General features: G+C 40.9%; 1 protein-coding gene across 11 annotated transcripts in view; it reads left to right on the top strand.

Moving 5' to 3' along the window:
- Nucleotides 1-20,086, top strand: part of atg13 (ATG13 autophagy related 13 homolog (S. cerevisiae)) — an 84,167-nt gene that overhangs the window by 1,449 nt on the left and 62,632 nt on the right. For 10 of the 11 annotated variants that reach the window (XM_078548895.1, XM_078548891.1, XM_078548899.1 and 7 more), the window contains exons 2-8: nucleotides 6,090-6,173; nucleotides 7,456-7,536; nucleotides 8,170-8,289; nucleotides 11,979-12,025; nucleotides 12,351-12,491; nucleotides 13,822-13,862; nucleotides 15,932-16,028. In XM_078548895.1, coding sequence (XP_078405021.1) covers nucleotides 6,090-6,173; nucleotides 7,456-7,536; nucleotides 8,170-8,289; nucleotides 11,979-12,025; nucleotides 12,351-12,491; nucleotides 13,822-13,862; nucleotides 15,932-16,028 — 611 coding nt within the window. Of the gene's footprint in view, nucleotides 1-2,536; nucleotides 2,730-6,089; nucleotides 6,174-7,455; nucleotides 7,537-8,169; nucleotides 8,290-11,978; nucleotides 12,026-12,350; nucleotides 12,492-13,821; nucleotides 13,863-15,931; nucleotides 16,029-20,086 lie in introns of all 11 variants that reach the window. The other variant, XM_078548892.1, reaches the window with a different exon arrangement.

A 20,086-nucleotide genomic window follows, 5' to 3' on the forward strand; every position in this document is an offset into this window, starting at 1 on the left:
TTTGAAAGTTACTATTGAATCTGCTTTCAGATGCTGCATTCCAGATCATAACTCACTGCATAATTTTTTTCCTCATGTTGCCTTTGATTATTCTGCCAATTCCCTCCAGGGGTTAACTTGAACTAGGGGGCATGGTTTCAAAATAAGGGGCCTCATTTTAAGATTGAGATGAGGAGGACTTTTTTTTTCTCTCTGATGAACATTACTCTTTAGAATTCTCTACCCTTGAGATCAGTAGAGTGAGAGTCATTGAATACAAGGTTGAGTTAGACAGATTTTTGATCTACAAGGGAGTCGAGGGTTATGGGAGGGTGGGGTCGCTCAGGCACAAAAGTGGAATTAAGGCTTCAAACAGATCAGCCACAATCTTATTGAATAGCGGAGGAGGTTTAAGGGGCCAAATTTCCTCCTCCTCCTATTTCTAACATTCTTAATTTCACAACAGCATTGGTTGTGACTGACGCACAATTACTTTGGAGAGAAAGTCCTGTCTAATGGGATAGATTGAGACTAGATCTAACAGCTCCAAACTCTGCACCCATGAGATGCTGTGGGTCATCAGCAACAGCAGAATTGTATTCAGGCATGAACTGTAACCTCACAGCCTACCGCAGTTCTCAACCTACCATGATCATCAAACCAAAAACCAACCCTGATTCAATGAGGAGTGTAGGACTGCATGTCAGGAGCAGCACCAGGCATACCTAAATATGAAATGCCAGTCTGATGAAGCTACAACAAAGGACTGCAAGCATGCTAAGCAGTGGAAGCAACATGCTATAGGTAGCTAAGTGATCCCACATTCCTCTGCGGTCCTGTCACATCCAGTACTACGTGGTGGTGCACCATTAAACAACTAATGGAAGGAGGAGGTGCCATGAACATCCCCAGCCTCAATATTGGGGGAGCCCAGCAAGCCAATGCAAAAACAAGCTGAAGCATTTGCAGTCACCTTCAGCCAAAAGTGCCAAGTAGCTGATCCGCCTTAGCCTGCTCCTGAGGTCCCCAGCGTCACAGATGTCAGTCTTCATGAAAATTGTTTCATTCCATGTGACATCAAGAAGCAGCTGAGTGTACTGGTTACAGTAAAGGCTATGGGTCTCAACAAAATTCCATCCATAATACTGAAGACTTGTGCTCCACAACTAGCTGTACCTCTGAAACTGATTGCACAGTGTTCATTACCATTTGCAACTCCTCAGCTATACCTCCTCGCTGCAAGCAGCAAGAGTTGGACAACATTTAGGCTTGGACTGAGAAGTGGAAAGTGACATTCATGCCACACAAGTACCAGGAAATGAACATCTCCAACAAGAGAGAATCTGACTATCTCCTTTTGGTGTTCAATGGAATTATCATCCCTGGATTCCCCGTCAACATCCTGGGGATTACCATTGATTAAAAACTGAACTGGATCAGCCATATAAATATTGTAGCTACAAAGGCTTGGAATTCTGCAGCAAATGACTCCCCTCCTGACTCCACAAAGCCTGCCCAGCATCTACAAGGCATAAGTCAGGAGTGTGATCAAATACTCTCCACTTACCTGGATGAGTGCAGCTCCCACAACACTCAATAAGCTTGACACCACCCAGGACAAAACAGTCAGCTTGATCAGCACCCCATCCACCCCCCTAAGCATTCACTCCCTTCATCACCAGGGCACAGTGGTAGCAGTGTGTACCATCTACATATATGTAAATCTTTCATGTACAGTATCCAAAAGTAGTGGAACAATTGGATGTTGGAAGGCTGAAAAAGCATTCAATAAATGCAAAATTATGTACATACCATCACTGGCAACATGGTGCAATTGGATCATAGACACATGGAATCAAATTTACCCCAATACTGTCAAAAAAATCATTTTTAAAATGTAGAATATTGAATGCTTGATGGCACCACGGACTATTACTTGTGGAATGATGATTCCAAAGTTACCAGTGCTACTGATAATGAGGAGGAAGATCCATAGGATACACAACCTGGGTATTGTGACAAATTGTTTAGTGGTTCAGATGGTGATCAGAATGGTTTTGAAGGATTTCAATGTGAAGCTCTGTGCTTAATTCGTTATGGTATATATTTATAGTATGGTGTATATATAGGATGAAATGTATGTAGCTTGTAATATTTTAAAATAAATGTAACAATTAATCTGAATTCTTTTAATATTGTCAGATTTTACTTTATTCCATGGTTATGGTGCTTTAGGGCCCAAATCAAGCACTTGTGTCAATCCCTCATGTAAAATTCAACTCTGACTTTTGGCCTAAAAGTTAGTCTCAAAAATGTGACTTTTTTACATGAGTATATACAGTAAATATTTGTAGTATATATTGGCATATTTTCTGATGTATATGCATTAATATAATTTTGCTGTCATTACGCTGATTTTTTTAGCTAAAAGCAAGGAATTGATAAACTTTAATCAGTCACTGAGTAGGCCTCAGATGGATAATTGAAGCTAATTCTGAGCACCACACTTTGGGCAGGATGTCAAGGTCTTGGAGTGAGTTTTTTTATTCATTCACAGGATGTGGGCATCACTGGCTAGGCCAGCAGTTGTTGCCAATCCCTATTTGCCCTTGAGAAGGTGATGGTAGTCTGCCTTCATGAACAGCTGAGTCCATGTGGTGTAGTTACACTTGCAGTGCTATTAGGACAGGAATTCCAGGATTTTGACTCAACGACATGAAGGAACGGCGATATATTTCCAAGTCAGGATGGTGAGTGTCTTGGAGGGGAACTTCCAGGTGGTGGTGTTCCCATGTCTCTGCTGCCCTCGTCCTTCTAGACAGTAGTGGTCATAGGTTTGGAAGGTGCTGTCTAAGGAGCCTTGGCGCTTTCCTGCACTGAAGCTGGTAGATGGTACGCACTGCTGCCATTGTGCGTCAGTTGTGGGGGAGGTGAATGTTTGTGGAAGGGGTGCCTATCAAGCAGGCTGCTTTGTCTAGGATGGTATCAAGCTTCTTGAGCATTTTTGGAGATGTACTCATCCAGGCAAGTGGAGAGTATTCCGTCACACTTCTTACTTGTGCCTTGTAAATGGTGGACAGGCTTTGAGGAGTCAGGAGGTGAGTTACTCATTGCAGGATTCCTAGCCTCTGACCTGCTCTTGTAGCCACAGTATTTATATGGCTAGTCCAGTTCCGTTTCTGGTCGATGATGACCTTCCCCGGGATGTTGATATTGGGGGGGATCAGCGATGGTAATGCCATTGAATGATGAGGAGCAGAGGAGATTTACTAGGATGGTAGCATAATGAGGGACTTGTTATGTGAAGATTCAAGAGAAGCTGGGATTATTCTCCTCAAAGTGGAGAAGGTTATTGGGAGATTTAATAAATCAATTCATAAAAGGCTCAAAGTCATAAAGGTTTCCACTGCCAGGATGGCCGCCAATCAGAGGACACATTTTTAAGTTAATTAGTGAAGGCCGAGGGGGAAAAGTAATATTTTTATGCAATGGGTAAAGATAGTCTGAGAGGGTGGTGGAAGCAGATTCATTAATAACTTTCAAAAGGAAAAAGAGATTTATACTTGAAAAGTGAAAATTTGCAAGGTTATGGGGAAATATCAGGGGAGTAGAACTAATATATTCTTTAAAAGAGAAAAACGTAGGATTGATGGGCATAATGTCCTCCTGTGCTATGTAATTAAAACACATTTTATGAAATCCAAAGTACAAGTGTTAAAATTTGCCAGATGGGGAGGAATTGAAATCTCAGCTGAGGGTTTAGTTAAAAATGAATTGCTCAAGCTTCATTGCTGTGCTCTCATTTGACAAGTTGCACTGGTATACACTTCCTCTTGTTAGTTACGTGTAGGAAAAGAAATGGCGTAAAAGGACTTTTAAGATTTTATTAAGTATTGATGAGTAATCTATTTACTAGTGTTTAATTTTAAAGTTAGCACCTAATTCCAGCTCATAATAATCAACAGCTGAAGTTTAATATAGAATCTGTACCAGTATCTTGCTTCCTGACAGAACATATACATGCCAGAGCTTGCGGCAAGTGTTCAATACTAATATGTTCACTGCACGGAGATCTCTTTCACACTGTACATTGTTTTCGTTCTGCCTTATTAAGTGTTTTTAACGTTTCTGTGTGCGGAGTAATTGAGAAATCATGTTGCTATTACGTGGATAGATGGGAAGCTAGGGTTGTTCCCGGGGTAGAGAAGGGTGTGAGGAGATTTGATAAAGTTGACCAAAATCATGAAGGGTTTAGACAGAGCAGATAGAAAGTGTTCCCAATGGCGTAAGGGGTTAAATAACAGAGGTTACCAATTTAAGGTGATTGGCTAAAGAACCAAAGGTGACGTGAGGGAATTTTTTGATGAAGCACCTCAACACAATATATGTACTTAGCGACTGCAACTTTACTTTGTTATTTGTAGTTTATACATAAATTTTAGAGACAGCCTGGTGACAGATATTTCATTACTGACTTGTTTCAAGCCTCAATTTATGAAGTTCTGCAGTGAAATTGTGAAAAGAAATATATTTAAATTCTTTATGTCACTAGAACAATTAAAAGAGTAAGAAAATAGCAACATTTGATAAAGCTTTGGATTAAATAGATGTGGCCTTCATAAATAGCTTTCAAAGCAAGACTGAAGAGCCTTTCACGTCAGCAGAATGCCTCTAATCAGAAATTTTGAAGTATAATTTTGCTGGCGTTGGGCAGATGAAACTAGCATTTACAGTATTATTTTCTTAAAGGTGAAGTTTAGATGTTGCAGATAATTCAACTAAGTTAATTACAGGCTGTATTGAGGAGGATAGTATTCAACTACTTCATAGTAACATACGTGCAATTTGGCAGCTTTAGGGAGATCTTTGGTCAAAATGCTTATCCCAAGCTGAAAAGAAATTACACTGTTAAAAGTATAATGGTGTGTAGTAAAAGAAGAGGGTACAAGTAGAGGTTTTGCAGTGTTAGCTGCAAAACATTCTATTAAAAAAAAATCATTTTAAATTAAATAAAAATGTTGAGCTGTTAAGAATTTTTTTTCAATGTCGTGGGGTGGGGGGCAAGCATTTGTGATAAAGGGGAAGGGAGAGAGACTAGTGCTGCCAGGACAGTGCTTGGAGCAAAAACGTCCACTCGTGTTACATTATTCCACCATCTCATTTTGCATGAGAAAGAAGTCAATGTTGAGAAAATACCAGTTGACCATTCGAGATCATCACTCCCGTCTTTCAATTTATCTATCTAGCTTAGCATCCAAAGATATTTTGAACTTCTCAAATGCCTTTGGGACAGGTATTTGCACCTGGGCAGACATAGGATGGTAAGGAAGTAGTTGGACGCTGAGCTTGATTGTTGGCTACGGCCAAACCAAGCGGTCAAGCCCTGACTGTAGCAGATCACCACTTGTTCTTTGTACTTACAGTAGGGGAAAAATTACACCTGCAACACCATTAGCAAGGCCAATAAATCAACCATTGAAGTAAAGGCAGAAAAAAGTTTATCAAAATATAAATAACTTAGAAAATAGATTTTGGAAGGAAATTAGTGAACTATTTCCACCTTAGGCGAGTACTGCAGATCCAAATCTGTGTGGTAAAGCAAAACCATGCAATGTGAATAACTGAGAATAGAGGTTTTGAGGAAGGGAGAGAAGAGCAAAGTTACTCGTATCTTAAGTTTTGAAAGTTAATAGACAAAATGTTTTGCAAATTCCTACCTTGAAGGCCTATATCAGTTTTAGTTTCAGTAAGCTGCGTAATATTTTTACCTCTTGTGAATAGTGTGATATATTACTTTAAAATTTATGCATTGTGCAGTGAATGAACTGTTATATTTTGGCCATTACGGGATTGTAGTTTCATTTACAGCGTTCCAGTTTCTGGATAACCTATGAGCAATATGACAGAGAGTAGTAATGAGTCTAATTCAGAAGATACAGATCATTTCTTGGCTTTAATTTCTTTGGAATAGGTGAATCAGCCTGGTTGCTTCTTAGACATTTAATAGCAACAGCCAAAAGGAAACTGGGCGTTTTCAATTAGCAGCACTGACATTTTCCTCCTTTTTCTGCAAAGTGTGATATAATTATTATTTTCTGCTTTATCTTTAGATTTTTTTTTTCACCATGGATGGTGAACTGAGCCCTCAGGATAAGAAGGACCTGGATAAGTTCATTAAATTCTTTGCCCTGAAGGTACAAATTCTCCACATAATATGATATTGATTAATACTTAGAGAAGAGTGACAACTTCCAACTTAAGGAATGTAGAACTTTTAATTTACATAAGGCCTTTACAAAGTCTGTAGATCCAGTCAAGCTAATTAAACCGTGACTGTAGTTTTGAATTCAGGTAGCATATTCTCACTTTTCTAGCTATGTACCCCAAATATCACAGCACTTGCTATTATCATAACCTTCACTCAACTCCTGTGTTCCAGAAGCTACCTTTTCAATACTACTCCTTTACAGAAGTACACACCCAAAGAGGTTAAATGCCCACTTACTGGAGCTGTTATAGTGCCGAACTAAGGCATAAAACTCTCTCCAATGCCAAATATTACCATGTAGACCAATGATTTGCAGCTTTCAACAACTAATCTGTTTAGCTCAAATTAAATCCTAGCATTAAACACACTGCTCGACAAACACCGAAAGTACAATATATGTTTACATGCAGTGAGAAAGCGTGTCACAAGACGCTTAGACTATCAGAATAGCTCCAGATTGAAGACTAGAATTTTTGCTCATTTACTGACCAGACTCTGTTTCTGAACAACAAATTAATCTGTTTTCATCACTTCCTGCTTGAAGTATTTTTACCCTGAAACAAAATCTGTTCTGAGACTTCGTGTGATGTGATCAACTACTTTACAAAAGAACTGCAGACTTGTTTCAAACCTCCTGCTTATAATCAGTTAGCATCAAAGCCAACACTCCTATTAACTTTTTTTAGATGTTGAGACTTTCATACAGCTGAAATATTATTCCGTACATCTTCACAGTCACAGTAGAAAAGCATTCAAATAATTAATGCTAAGACAATTAAAATCACTTTACATTTCTTGGTCAATCATAACAATGTGCAATACAGCAGCTGCTAGGCTGCACATTGTGGAGTCTGGCTAACTGAAACCTTTTTCATTTGTACTTCCTGAATTGGCCATCACTGAGTGATCTTCTTGTGGAAAAATTAAATTAAACCTGTAGGTCTTTGGTTTATTTGTTGGTTCTTTTCAATTTTTGTGTTAAATTGTTTTGTAGAGAAAAAGTGAAAACCAAGACCAATTTTATTTACTTTCCTATTTCTCCCAATTAAATTTAGTAAGAGTCAAAATTTTAAATTACTTACCTTCTAAATTATCACAGAGGTTAGATTAATGAATAAAACTGAAAGCCATTGTTGCTAGTGAGGGAGGTAAAGAAGTAAGCTCCCCTAGTGATACTTGTCTTAATAAAACCGCTGAATATTTTACAGACTGTCCAGGTAATTGTGCAAGCACGGCTCGGAGAAAAGATATGCACCCGTTCATCCTCTTCTCCTACAGGCTCAGACTGGGTAAGAAAACTAGCCTCCCTCCTGAATTTTCTGCCCTCCTCCTGAAAATGTTAACTCTTGTTGGGTTGTAGTTCCACAGGTTTCAGCTGTCTTTCATGCCCTTGCACAAATTCTTCATGTACAAGTCTAGGCTGAAGATTTTGGCAAGCTATTGACCTACTGTTTTAGGGTGGCCTTGCAACCAAGCCTGCTTATGTTCTCTCCCACTATCTACGCATGTACTTTCCAGCAGCTGGTCACTGGATGGCAATCAGGATCAGAAACCTTGTCTGTTTTCTTTTTTCTCTCAACTTCCCTAGCCCAGGGTCACCTTATTGCCTCATTGTTTTTATTCATAATTGTTGTACATATAACTTCTGATTTTAAAATAAGTAAAATCATGTGAGGAGACAAAATATTTTTAAATGCTAGTGATTTTTTTAATGAGTGTGTGCCCTGTATCTTGTGCTGAATGAAATGCTCTACTGTAAGGGTTACCTGTCTCAGAAATATGTCATGCATGTTTAACTTTAAAGAACAAAAGGTTTATAATCATTAATGAAAAACTTGAAAGGATTTGAAGAAACCAAAGTGAATCTTACTATCACCTATAATTGGATTAAGATGGCAACAGTACTGTGTTACCTGTTGCAGTTTAACCTTGCAATAAAGGACATACCAGAAGTCACCCATGAGGCTAAGAAGGCACTGGCAGGGCAACTTCCGGGAATTGGACGGTCAATGTGTGTGGAAATTTCTCTCAAGACGTCTGAGGTATAGCTCCTAATTTACTTTGTTGGCACATTCATATTTGTGTACCATTCATGTCTTTTTCCAAACTTTTTTAAAAACTCCTGGACTATCAGTTTTTCATTAGTATCAGCACTGAGCTGCAATTTGATTATCTAACAATTTCGGTTATTTGCCAGAAGGAGACTAGTTGTGTTCCGTTTTGGCAGACAATTGAGGTTTCACTTCTAAGGGCAGATGTGATCACTGGAGCTTTTCACAGGCTTGTTTGCAATTTTGCTGTAAGTAAGTGCTACCATAAGATTTGTTTCTGCCTTACCTAAAATTTCTGATTTGTAACATCCAATTCCACAAGCACCAAAAATTTTTATATCTGCAATTGCTATGCAACCAGCAGCCTTGTATATTAGGGCTACATTTGATCTACCTGATGGAACTGCAGTATTTATTGATTCTTTCATAATCCCATCGTGTCACGATTAGAACACCTAAATATATCAAAATGAGCTTAATTGTTTCACACAGTGGCTTGCTAATAAGTCTTCAGAAACCATCTTGTTCTTTAGAATTTGGTATCAGAATGCCTTCAGTAAGTTTACTTCCGAAAAAGTTATCAGCTGGATCCAGATTATCGAACTTGAGGCCATCAGGCCACTTTTGCTTTCCAAATCCTGGTGATCCTGCCTTTAAAATTCAGGCAAATTCTTGTTTTAACACACTTCTTACTTGTTTTTCGTGTTTTAATTTTGGATAATGTTATACATCTGTACCCACATGCACTGGACACTACTTTTCTCCATTGGTTCAAGTGCACTTCCGTGCCACTTCTTCATCACTATGGCGCCTTCTCCTCCACAAACTTGCAACATTGATTCTTGTCCTTTTGTTATTTACTTTTGGCCTCTGGCTTTAGAACTTCCAATTGGTATGCACATTCTCTGTCTTTTCCCTTTGCAGCAAATAGCACTAATTTTAGCTTTCAGCCAAAGTCTTTCAGAACCTTGTACACACTTTTAACAGCTGCTGATGCTACTGCTTATTTTACTTAAAGAGTGAAAAGTTTAAATTGCTTGTATCTCGTATGTGATTATTGTAATTTACATGTGTTGCATTTTTGAACTTTTTTATCTCCATGTTTTGTCCTTTAGTTAAATGGGAAAGACCACTTCCATAAATGAGTCCTTATTGCCTATGAGCCAGAATATGCCTTTACCTGTCCAATATCCAGGTAATAGCAAGCCCAATGATCAAACAGAAACCCATGTCACCTATTTCAAGTGTCTCTGATAATTGTAGTTTTGGAAAAGCATGGAATATGCATTTCGTCACCTATGGTTTACAGATTAAACTAGCAAACAGATGTATTAAGCATTAGATAGTTAAGTGAACAGTTGCAAGGACAAACAGCAGATTTTCAGTAATTACTGGCTTTATTCATCCTGAAATAGATGAAATGACAAGCGGTCATGTATACACAAAAGCTGATCCAAGAGATCCTTGATTATAACCTCGCGTGGAGGCTTGATCTAATCTTGTACTGAGCCTCTTATTTGTCCATTTCTGTCTCTGAAGGAGTCAGAAGGCCTGCTGAATTACAGCAAGTCAACCCAAGGTACGCTTTCAAAATGCTTAGAAGGCCCAAGTACGATTTGCTGCAGAGGGAAAAGACAGAGAATGTGCATACCAATTGGAAGTTCGAAAGAGAATTTAAAATGTAACTCAAGCTAAAAATATACAATTTAAAGACTTCAAATATGTGCTTTGAAGGCACTTTTTTTTATTTCAGTTGAATGGCCCCTTTCTGAGAACAAGATAATTGGTTCTGAACACTGCAGAACATCCAGGAGGTATTGCCTCATCAAAGAACACCCACTCAATGTAAATGGAACAATTCAGTTGGTATAAATTAGTAACAGTACTTTGGAAACAATGAATAATGCAGGCAGATAAACTTTACCTTGCCAATGCCCTTGAAATTACCTTTCACCTATTAGAAAATGAGTATTTTTGAAACCTGAGGAGGCAGCTGGTGTGAATTAACTTTTTTTAAACTAACTAGCAGTCTCCTGTACAAGGATATTAAAATAAGTATACTTTCCATACATTACAACACTGACTAAATTTCAGAAGTGCTTAATCGACTGTGAAGTTCTTTCGGATGTCCTGAGGACATGAATGGATAGCACTTATTACATTAGAAACCTCATACGGATTACTACTTATTATTTCCTTCCAATGTTGAATCTGTATTCCTCCATGTCGAGCATCACTGGGAGAGAAAAGGGCAGGCATCTACATTGGGCCTTCAGTGTCCACTATGAGAGTGGCCTGGTAGTGCCACCACTGAATTCTGAAGGACATAGCTGTCAGACTGGGGCTGCTAGCTATGTAACCTACTTGATCTTGTCTTCACCAACCTATCTGTTGCAGACTCACCTGTCTACAGTAGCATAGATAGAAGTGACCACCATGCAGTCTTTGTTTAAACAAAGCCTGGGCTCCACCGTGGTGACAACCCTCAGCAGTAGTGCCATACTATATGATAGCCACTTGTGACATTGATTGACTGGAGTCATACCTGACATGGTGATGTAATGGTAATGTCACTGGGCTAGTATCTAGAGACCCAGGCTAATAGTCCACAGCAACTGATGGAATTTGAATTTAATTAATAAATCTGAAATATAAAACCAGTCTCAGCAATGGTGACCATGACAACTATCATCGATTGTTGTGAGAAAAACCCATCTGGTTTATTAATGTCCTTTAGGGAAGGAAATCTGCTAGCCTTGCCCGGTTTGGCCTACATGGACTCCAGACCCACAGCAATCTGGCTGGCTCCTAACTATGACGCAGATCAAGGGCAGTTAGGGATGGACAACAATTGCTTACTTTGCCAGCGATGCCCACATCCTATAACAGAATAAAGGAAAAAAAACACCAAGATGATTGTGGATGTTTGGGGGCAATCTTTGCAGTTCCTGGCCATTGCTGAGGTATTCATCAGGGAAGCATCTTCAACTGAACTATCTTCATCCACCAATGGGATGGTAACACTTCACAAGGACTGCAGTAGTTTCAGGGTCCACCACCAATGTCTGACAGCTGCTAGGAATGGGTAATAAATGTAGTCCTGTTGTTATCTCTCTCATTCCAAGAGAATTTTTTTAAAAGCGTTACAGAAATAACTTCTTTCTCATGCCATCAAGGGAGCTCCAACCACTTTGATTAATTTTCTGTGCTTTTTCTAAGCGTGCTTCTGCTTGTTTTTCTAAAGGACGAGCTCAGATGGTAAATAACAGGCAGCAATAACAAAAATATATCATAATTATAATCAAGTATAAATAATGAAGGGTATGTTGTCTTTATGTAAAATGAGATAACCATTGAAAATCTCTCTTTAGGCAGTGTACCACTGCAGCTTTGAGATTTCAACAGCTTTAATGTTCAACAGACGGTTTGAAAACGTGTTCCTTCCCAAAATCTGTGTCTATTTCCTCCTTTAAGGCGCTGCTTAAAACTTATACCTCTTTGACCAAACTTCTAGTCATCTGCCCTAACATCTTTGTGGCACAGTGTGAAATTTTGTTTTGTAACTAACCTGTGAAGTTCCGTGGGACAATTTAACTACATTTAAAGGTGCGATATAAATGCATGTTGTTGTTCTAGTATATGCCACTTCCAAATTTTCTTCCTTATATATTTTGTGCCAGGGAGATTCTATGGAACTGGAAACTTGGTGCTTGGAAATGAATGAAAAGTAAGTTTCCTATTTTTGAGAATATTTTCACTTAAAATGTAAAAATAACATTCTCTATTCATAAATCACAGGGAAGATGAGAGCAAGCGTTTCTTTCCTGAGTTACACTGAAGATTCATAATATTGCTTTTGATAGTTACAAGTTGCTCATTTTAAGGTGGACAGAAGGTACTTCACATGCCTAATTTAAAACCCCGGCAATCAGATTCTTGTCAGTTCACTTGATATATTTTACTGCAAGCAACAGAGATAACAGAAGTGCATCCTCCGTGTTGGGTTGACTTGTTATTTCTAAGATTTGAAGTCTCTGTTTTTGTTTCTTCAGATGTGATAAAGAAATTAAGGTTTCCTACACTGTCTACAACAGGCTGTCTTTGCTACTGAAGTCGCTTCTTGCAATCACAAGAGTGACACCTGCATATAAACTATCCAGAAAGCAGGGACATGACTATGTAATCCTATACAGGTAAGAAAATAATTTTCTAGCTGTTTATGGTATCCTAATTTTGTTATTTTCTTCAAGCAATGTGCTGGAAGTTTTTAATATATTTCACTTAAAAATGAACATACAGAAAGATGGGTTTTACTTTCTTTAAAACTTATTCTCCAGAGGTGAGTGTCACTGGCAAGGCTGGCATTTATTGCCTATCCTGACATCTGAGAGGCTTGCTAGGCCACTTCAGATAAACAAATTGGCATGAGAAACATATAAACCAAACTGAGAGATGACAGCATAGTTCCTTCTCTTAAAAGACATGAGTGAACCAGTTGGACTTTTGAAACAATCCTACTGTTTCTTGTTCACTTTTGTTTTTTAGTAACACTTTTTTTCCCCCCAGATTTAACTGAATCCGACCTCTCAAACTGCCATTGTGGGATTAGAACTCTTGTCCTGTGAGTTATTAGGCTAAACATCTGGATTACTAGTTCAGTAACATAACCGCTATGATTTGATGCAGTGGATTGGAAAGTCTCTCTGACATGTTTTTCAACCCATCACAGATGAATGGGACAACTATCATAGCTTCTTATCAATTTTGGGATCAATGTAAAATTGGTCCTGGCATTCACAGCACCACTCTGCTCTTTAAGAACTTGACACTCACAGCAGAAAATTGCTTAGAATTTGGTACTAAACACAGCACCTTTCGCAGGCCACAGGATTGGCTTGTTTTAGAATGAGGAAAAGGAGTGCCAGGGGAGTTGAAGGGAATACCATATGGGAGGAAGTGCCTTTCAAATATAAAGTGCCCCTCAAGGCTGGATGAAGAGGTCATTTGTATGCTGTACGGAAATAAAATATTTTAGCTGTTGGCAAACAGCAATTAATGGTCAGCCATGACTGGTCTGATCACCAGAAAAGACTTGGCCAGATGATGTACCTGGCAGTTCTGTTTTTGGCTGCCTCTATAAAAGCAAGTAGACACCAGCATCCTTGATTCCATGCTCGAACTGTAATCTCACCTAGTACAAAGCTTCCGCCTTGGGTTTGAGCACCTGGATGGCTAGTTCCAACTGATGTGAGCCTAAGTGGGCCAGTTGAAGCTGTCGTCCAAGGGAGAGCTTTTCCATTGTTGTTGTCCTAGGCTGCTTTTACAGATTTGCAGCCATCAAATATTGCGTATGCAGAAAATAATCTTTCTTTACATGGGAGGGGGAAGTATTTTTCACAAGTATTTTTTCCATTTCTCTAACTTCCCCAGTTTCCTTGAACATGATGACTTGTATTTCACTTCACCCCACTTAAGTACTTAACTGAAATTAATGGGTTTTTTTTTTTGTTTTCCTTTTACCAGGATATATTTTGGAGAAGTGCAGCTGATTGGACTGGGTGATGGTATGTTTCTTCACTGTTATACCCACCAATGATTTGGATTTAAAAGCCTCACTGTGATGGATTTTTCCATCTGCCCCTAAACTGAGAAATTATAGAATTAGATGTTAGTTTTTTTTTTAAATCTGCCACGGCAGGCTCCCTGGTACCCACTGCTGTGAAAAACCAGCCCCACCTGTCCTTCAGAAGCCAATCAAATATGCCATTTTCTATTCAATTACCTAATGCCATTTCTTCAACAGTTGCTGCCTTCAGTGGAATGTTGTAATGGCGAAGGTGGCATGGAGGAAGCATTGGTATTATCCCAACATCCACCAAAGTAGTGCGCTAATGCCACAGCAAGGTTTGAACTCGCAGCCTTTTTGTTGCTGGCCCAAATGCCACAACCGCTCAGCCACTGTACCCATTCAAAGTGGAATTTTGTGTAAAGTACGTTCTTTTGTGTGCTTCAAAGTAGACCTATCATGTTCAAAATTCCATGCTGCATTCCTGCATCTCCAATTTTGGTAATCTGACATAATGTGAACATTCTTAGTTGAGTCAAGTGGAGGAGGATCCCTACACAAAATTTCTACTAGCCAGTATTACAAAAGCAAAATATTGCCAATGCTGGAAATCTGGAATAAAAACAAAGAATGCTGGAAATACTCATCAAGTGAGACAAGTGATACGGAGAGAGAAATAGAGGCATTGTTTCAGGTCAATGACCTTTCATTATAACTGGAAAACAGTAGATATATAACAAGTTGTAAGCAAGTATAGGAGCAGGGAAAGGTGGGGTAGGGGTGGTGGAAGAATGAAAGGGAAGGTCTGTAATAGGGTGGCAGGCAGGGGAGATTAAATGACAAAAGGGATCATATTGCAGCAGAAGAGGATAGATTATGAGATAAGTAAAGAAACAAAAATTTGGTCCAGAGGAGGTGTAATTGGGAAAATGCAAAATTTAATGGAAACATCAATTGTTTGTTAGTACTACAAATGTTAAGGTTGCACTTCAATACGTTGTTAAACATTCTTAGCCCAGCTGGCAAAAACCTAAATGCCTATACAGGATCTGCTTGGGAACAGATGGTTATGCATCTGAGCAACATATTCTACCTAGCGGAGCTACTCTTTTATTAGCATTGTCTCAATATGTTTTGATTTATCACATTTCAGCACTTCATAATTGCTAAAGTGCATCTTGATATATATTTTACATAATCAAAGTTTTAAAAATTGTCAGTAGTTCACTGTACACAAACTAATACTTGTAACAGGTATTCCAAGGGAGAGAATCCAGAATAGTTGCTTTTGTGATGAGGAAGCAATGTCCAACATTATTCATTCCCTTACCGGAGCACCTTCCCATGCAAATGCAATAGATGCAGAACTTGCCCTTTTACCTCCTCCCTTCTCTCCGTCCAAGGCCCCAAACATTCATTCAAGGTGAAAAGGTGATTTGCTTGTACATTCAATACCTTACTGTATTTTATTTGCTGCTCAGGATGAAGCCCCCCTGGGGAGACCAAACATGGGCTAAATGACCACTTTGCGGAACACCTCCACTTAGTCTGTAGATGGAAACCCATGCTTCTAGTCACCTGTCATTTTAATTCTGTACTCCCACTCTGACCTTGCTGTCCTTGGCCTCCTACACTGTTCCAATAAAGCTCAATGTAAACTTGAGGAACAGCATCTCATCTTTCAACTAGGCACTTTACAGTTTCTGCACTTGGCATTGATATCAACAGTTTCAAATCATAACCTGTGGGCTCCTTTTTTTTACTTTTAAATGATTATTCTCTGCACATTTACACCTCCCTGTAGACACTTTTGTTTCTTGTTCCATTGCCATCTCTTTCTCCTGTGCACCACCAACCCTTCTGTAATTTAATCTCTCCTGCCTTCCACTCTATCAAAGACCTTCCCTTTTATTCTTCCCTCCCGCCCCCCCCGCCCCCCAACCTCCTCCCTCTCCCTGCCTTACCTAAAAACTGTTAGAGCTTGAAGTACTCCCAGTTCTGACAAACCTTGAATTATAATACAGCATTAACCTTGCAACCTTTTCTATTTCTCTGTATCTTTCTCAGGTTTTCAGACTGTACGGGTTGGAATGGTTGGAACCCCTGTTGGTACTATCACGCTGTCATGTGCATACCGAACTAACCTGGCTTTCATGTCTGGCAGGTAAAGTGTGGTATTGTCTTGAACTTTGTACTGGCAGAGCTACAGTGAGCATGGTTAGGCTAAATCTATTTGAATTTGGTTTCACAATTCCTAAATTTTGGGGGTTGAGGTTCATGAAAGGTTGAACGATTGATTGTCTGATGCTCATGTTTAGATAACTTGAGGTTATAATTCTGTGGAGCAGATTTTTTTTTTAATTGAATATTTAACTTCCCCAGTGAAGGAAATTTGCAGTCTAACCATTAGGATGCTATGATTGGTTTACACGATAATGATCAGCCAGTGTTGTTGCTCCTGGTGACTCCTGCTGGAAATGCATATATGTACATGTGAGGCAATGACAGCATTTTGCTCTGATGCAGTGACCTATGCGGCTAAATAGAATACCAGTGCTCACTGTTCAACTGCATTCGGGAACAATGGTTACCGAGGTGAGATACTGGAGGGCTGACTGCCTCTGTGGAATTTTACCTCAACGATAGTCTTCAACTTCAATGCAAGATGCAAGAAAGGGGGGAATTTGAAAGGGTGGGGCCTAGAAGAAAATATTCCCAATCCTTCAGCAAATATTTGTGTGATTTATGTAACAGAACAGTTACAAAATAATATTTAAAAGCTGCACAAACTTGAAGTATATGAGATTTTTATGACCTGACACAGAATAAATGTTCTGAGAAATCTCAACATGTTATTGCATTAAAAATCTTGCTTTTTAAAAGTGTGCATGTGAATTTAAGAACCTGGATAGTTCTGCAATCTCTTGGTCATAAAGTTGGATTTTGGATACAAGTTAGAAGCACTTCTCTTTTCAGAAAGCAAGTTATACTGTCGGAAAAATTTGCAGTATTGTTTTGCTCTCAGTTTAATTCATTAGTGAAATTTAATTTGGCGAGAAGGACAACAAATAAGTGTTGTTGATATAGCAAGAGATTTGGAAGGAATGAGCATGAGCTCGGGTATTACCTGAGATAAAGTGACTGAGTTATGATGAGAGACTGAGTAAATGGGTTGTATCCTCTGTAGGTGAGGAGGTTAAGAGATTATCTGTTTCGGGTGTTTAAATAATGAAGGGAATTGACAGTGTAAATCAGATCGCTCTCTCTATGGTAGGAATCATGAATAAGAGGACCTCATCATATTAGAACTAAATTACTTAATCCAAAAAAAAACTTCTTCACACAAAAAGTTGTATGCCATAGGTACGTAATCAGCAAGTCATAGGTACATAATCAATTGAGGTGTTTAAAAGCATACCAAATATTTGATAAGGTGCCACATCAAAGGTTATTGCGGAAAATAAAAGCTCATGGTGTAGGGGGTAACATCGTGGCATGGATCAAAGATTGGCTAGCTAACTGGAAACAGAGGGTAGGCATAAATAGGTCTTTTCTTGTTGGCAGGATATAGCAAATGATGTGCCACAGGCATCACTGCTGGAGCCTCAACTTTTTACAATTTGTATAAATTACTTGGATGAAGAGACCAAAGGTTTGGTTACTAAATTTGTTGATGACACAAAGATAGGTAAGCAAGTAAGTTGTGGAGAGGACATAAGGAAGCTACAATGGGCATAGGACAGAATTTTATGTGCCCACTGGCATCATGGCGGTCATGAGCGGACAATATGGCAGGAAGGCCAAAAATCGGTTTCATGCCGTCGGACTTCGGGAACTTCATTGTAATACATCTGCATATCATTATAAGCCCAGATCGCCAGAATCATCCCGCCCACATCAGCGGGAAAACACACCGGTGCACAGCACACCTTGACAAGTGTGACATGCAGAAGTCAGGACTTGCCATCGGGACCTTGCTCACATCGCAGGTATCCGAGGAGCAGAAGATGCTGGAGCCCAACGGCAACGGGACCCTGGAAGATGGTTGGTTCTAGGTGGATGGGCATGGCTCCGCCACAAAGCAGCTCACAGAAGGTGGAAAATCACCAGTTGAGGGCCTGCTTTGGGACTTCATTGTCTTGGCCATGGCCTGTCACGGATGATCGTTAAGGGGGTGGAGAGGAAGGCCCAGCTGTGAGTGGGAGAGGAGGATGTACCAGCGGGTATGAGGTTGGGGGTCGGGGGGAACAAAGGTGTCGGTGGGGGTGAGGTTGGGGGGGGGCGAATGAAGGTGTTGGAGGGGGGAGGGAGTACTGGGGAGAATATGGCAACTGGGGATGAAGGTGTAAGGGAAGGAGTCTGGTGGGAGGTGGGGGGCAATGTCCACGTGAATGTGCAAGGGAGTGGTCTGTGAAGTGGATGACTGCCTCCTGGGGAGTGAACTGAGGGTGGGCTTGGTAGGAGGATGTTGAGAATGACAGAAGGCAGAATGAGGCGGTAGGATGTCAGGGTGAGGGTGCAACAGCATTGGTAGAAGCGGTGGTGAAGGTGGTTGGCGGGGACTCAGAGGCAAACACAGACCCTGGGGGTGGGAAGGAGGAGGCCAGGGAGGTTAATGTGAATTGGGGTGGGATTTCCCGGAAGGTAGGCAACGTGCACATACACCTGGATATCCCCGAAGGAAAAGGGTTGTGGCTGGTAAGTGGCGGTGGAAGGTGATGCCAGGGGAGTTGACAGTGATGGGGGAAAGGACATGGGTGACTGGGGGAGGGGAAAGGACAGGGGAGCTGAAAACATACCATACTAGTAGCATGCTTGCAAATCCAAAATTGAAACAAGATTCGTGGTGGCAAGAACAGGTGCTGCAGGGGAGTGTGATCAATAGGTGGGCGGAGATGCAGGTCAGCTCAAATGGATAACTGAAAGCGAACCCCAGCAAGCAGCATTGAAAATGCTCAGGACATTGAGATGAGTGTAACTGGGGGAAAGATCCGCATGCACATTATTCAGTGAAAGTTAGTACATTTTCAGATTATAAAGTGACAAAATGTGTTCACCTGTGCAACTAACTATGATCAGACTTTCTTGACTTTTCTAAACCTTACACTTCTAGGTGCTACCCTGAGATCCACAGCAGGGGTGGGGACAGCCTGTGCAATGGTTGGCCCTGTTGCCTCTGATGGCTTTGGTGTGGGTCCTCTGGAGACCTAAGGCCTACTGGGCCCCTGCTTGCTTTGGCTGTCCTGCTGTAGGCCAGCCACTCCCTCTGCAGTGACAAAGGACGAGGCTGAGGGGCTCACAGGCAAAGGGGACTAGAAGGGAGTGAGCCCCTGAGATTCCTGAGTTGGATGATCCAGGAGTTTCCAGCTGCCGCTCCTCCTCCCTTCGGGTGCCTGATGGCCCCGGCCTGACTCCTTAAAGGGAAGGAGCACCTGGAGGGACGTCAAGATGCCCCATTTTTCCTTTCACATTGCCACTGCAGGAACTCACCCATGTCTACCATGATGGAGTGCAGGTCTGTTCACATCTCCACATTCTGCTGGACCAGGCTTTCCATGACATCCACCATCCTTCCCATGGAGACCTCCATACGCACAAACTTCATCAGAGAGTAGGCGGACGGACTCCTCTGACTCGCGTGCTACTCTGAGGGCTCCCAACAGCTCTGCATGATGTTCTCCCGCCTCCTGCTGACTCTCCATGATAAGCTGGGAGACCAAATCCAGAGGCTCGTCACCTGACTCAGACCTCACTGACGCCTCTTCCCCAGCAGTCCTCCGAGTGCCAGGGAGCTCAACTGAACTTGCCTCTTGCTGCTGCGGACATGTGTCTGTGCGGTTACCACCAGATTGTGAACCCGAGCCTGCTGCAGAACTAGGTCCCACTCTGCGCTGGTAGAGGATGTGGATAAGCACTTTGGTGGGTTTTCCAGTCTGCTTATTTCCAGCTCTTCAATGGAGGTGATGTCCTCTTGGTTGGAGGTGAGGACATGGATGGAGCTGAAGGGCTGGCTGGCTGAGGGTATCGGTCGCCTGGCACAGCTTCCTGTGAACCAAAGTAGAGATAATTAGTGAATGGCAGCAGAGCCAAAAGTGGGAGAGAGAGCACTCACATTTGCTTTGAGAGAGGGATGATGTGGCGTAGGATCCTCGTGTGGTTGTGTCGTCGCCAGCCTCACTGTCGCCCCAGGCACGGTCCACGCCCTCACCAGTCAGCGCGATG

This window comes from Cetorhinus maximus, chromosome 9, assembly GCF_964194155.1.
Source record: "Cetorhinus maximus chromosome 9, sCetMax3.hap1.1, whole genome shotgun sequence".
NCBI classification, from domain to species: Eukaryota; Metazoa; Chordata; class Chondrichthyes; order Lamniformes; family Cetorhinidae; genus Cetorhinus; species Cetorhinus maximus.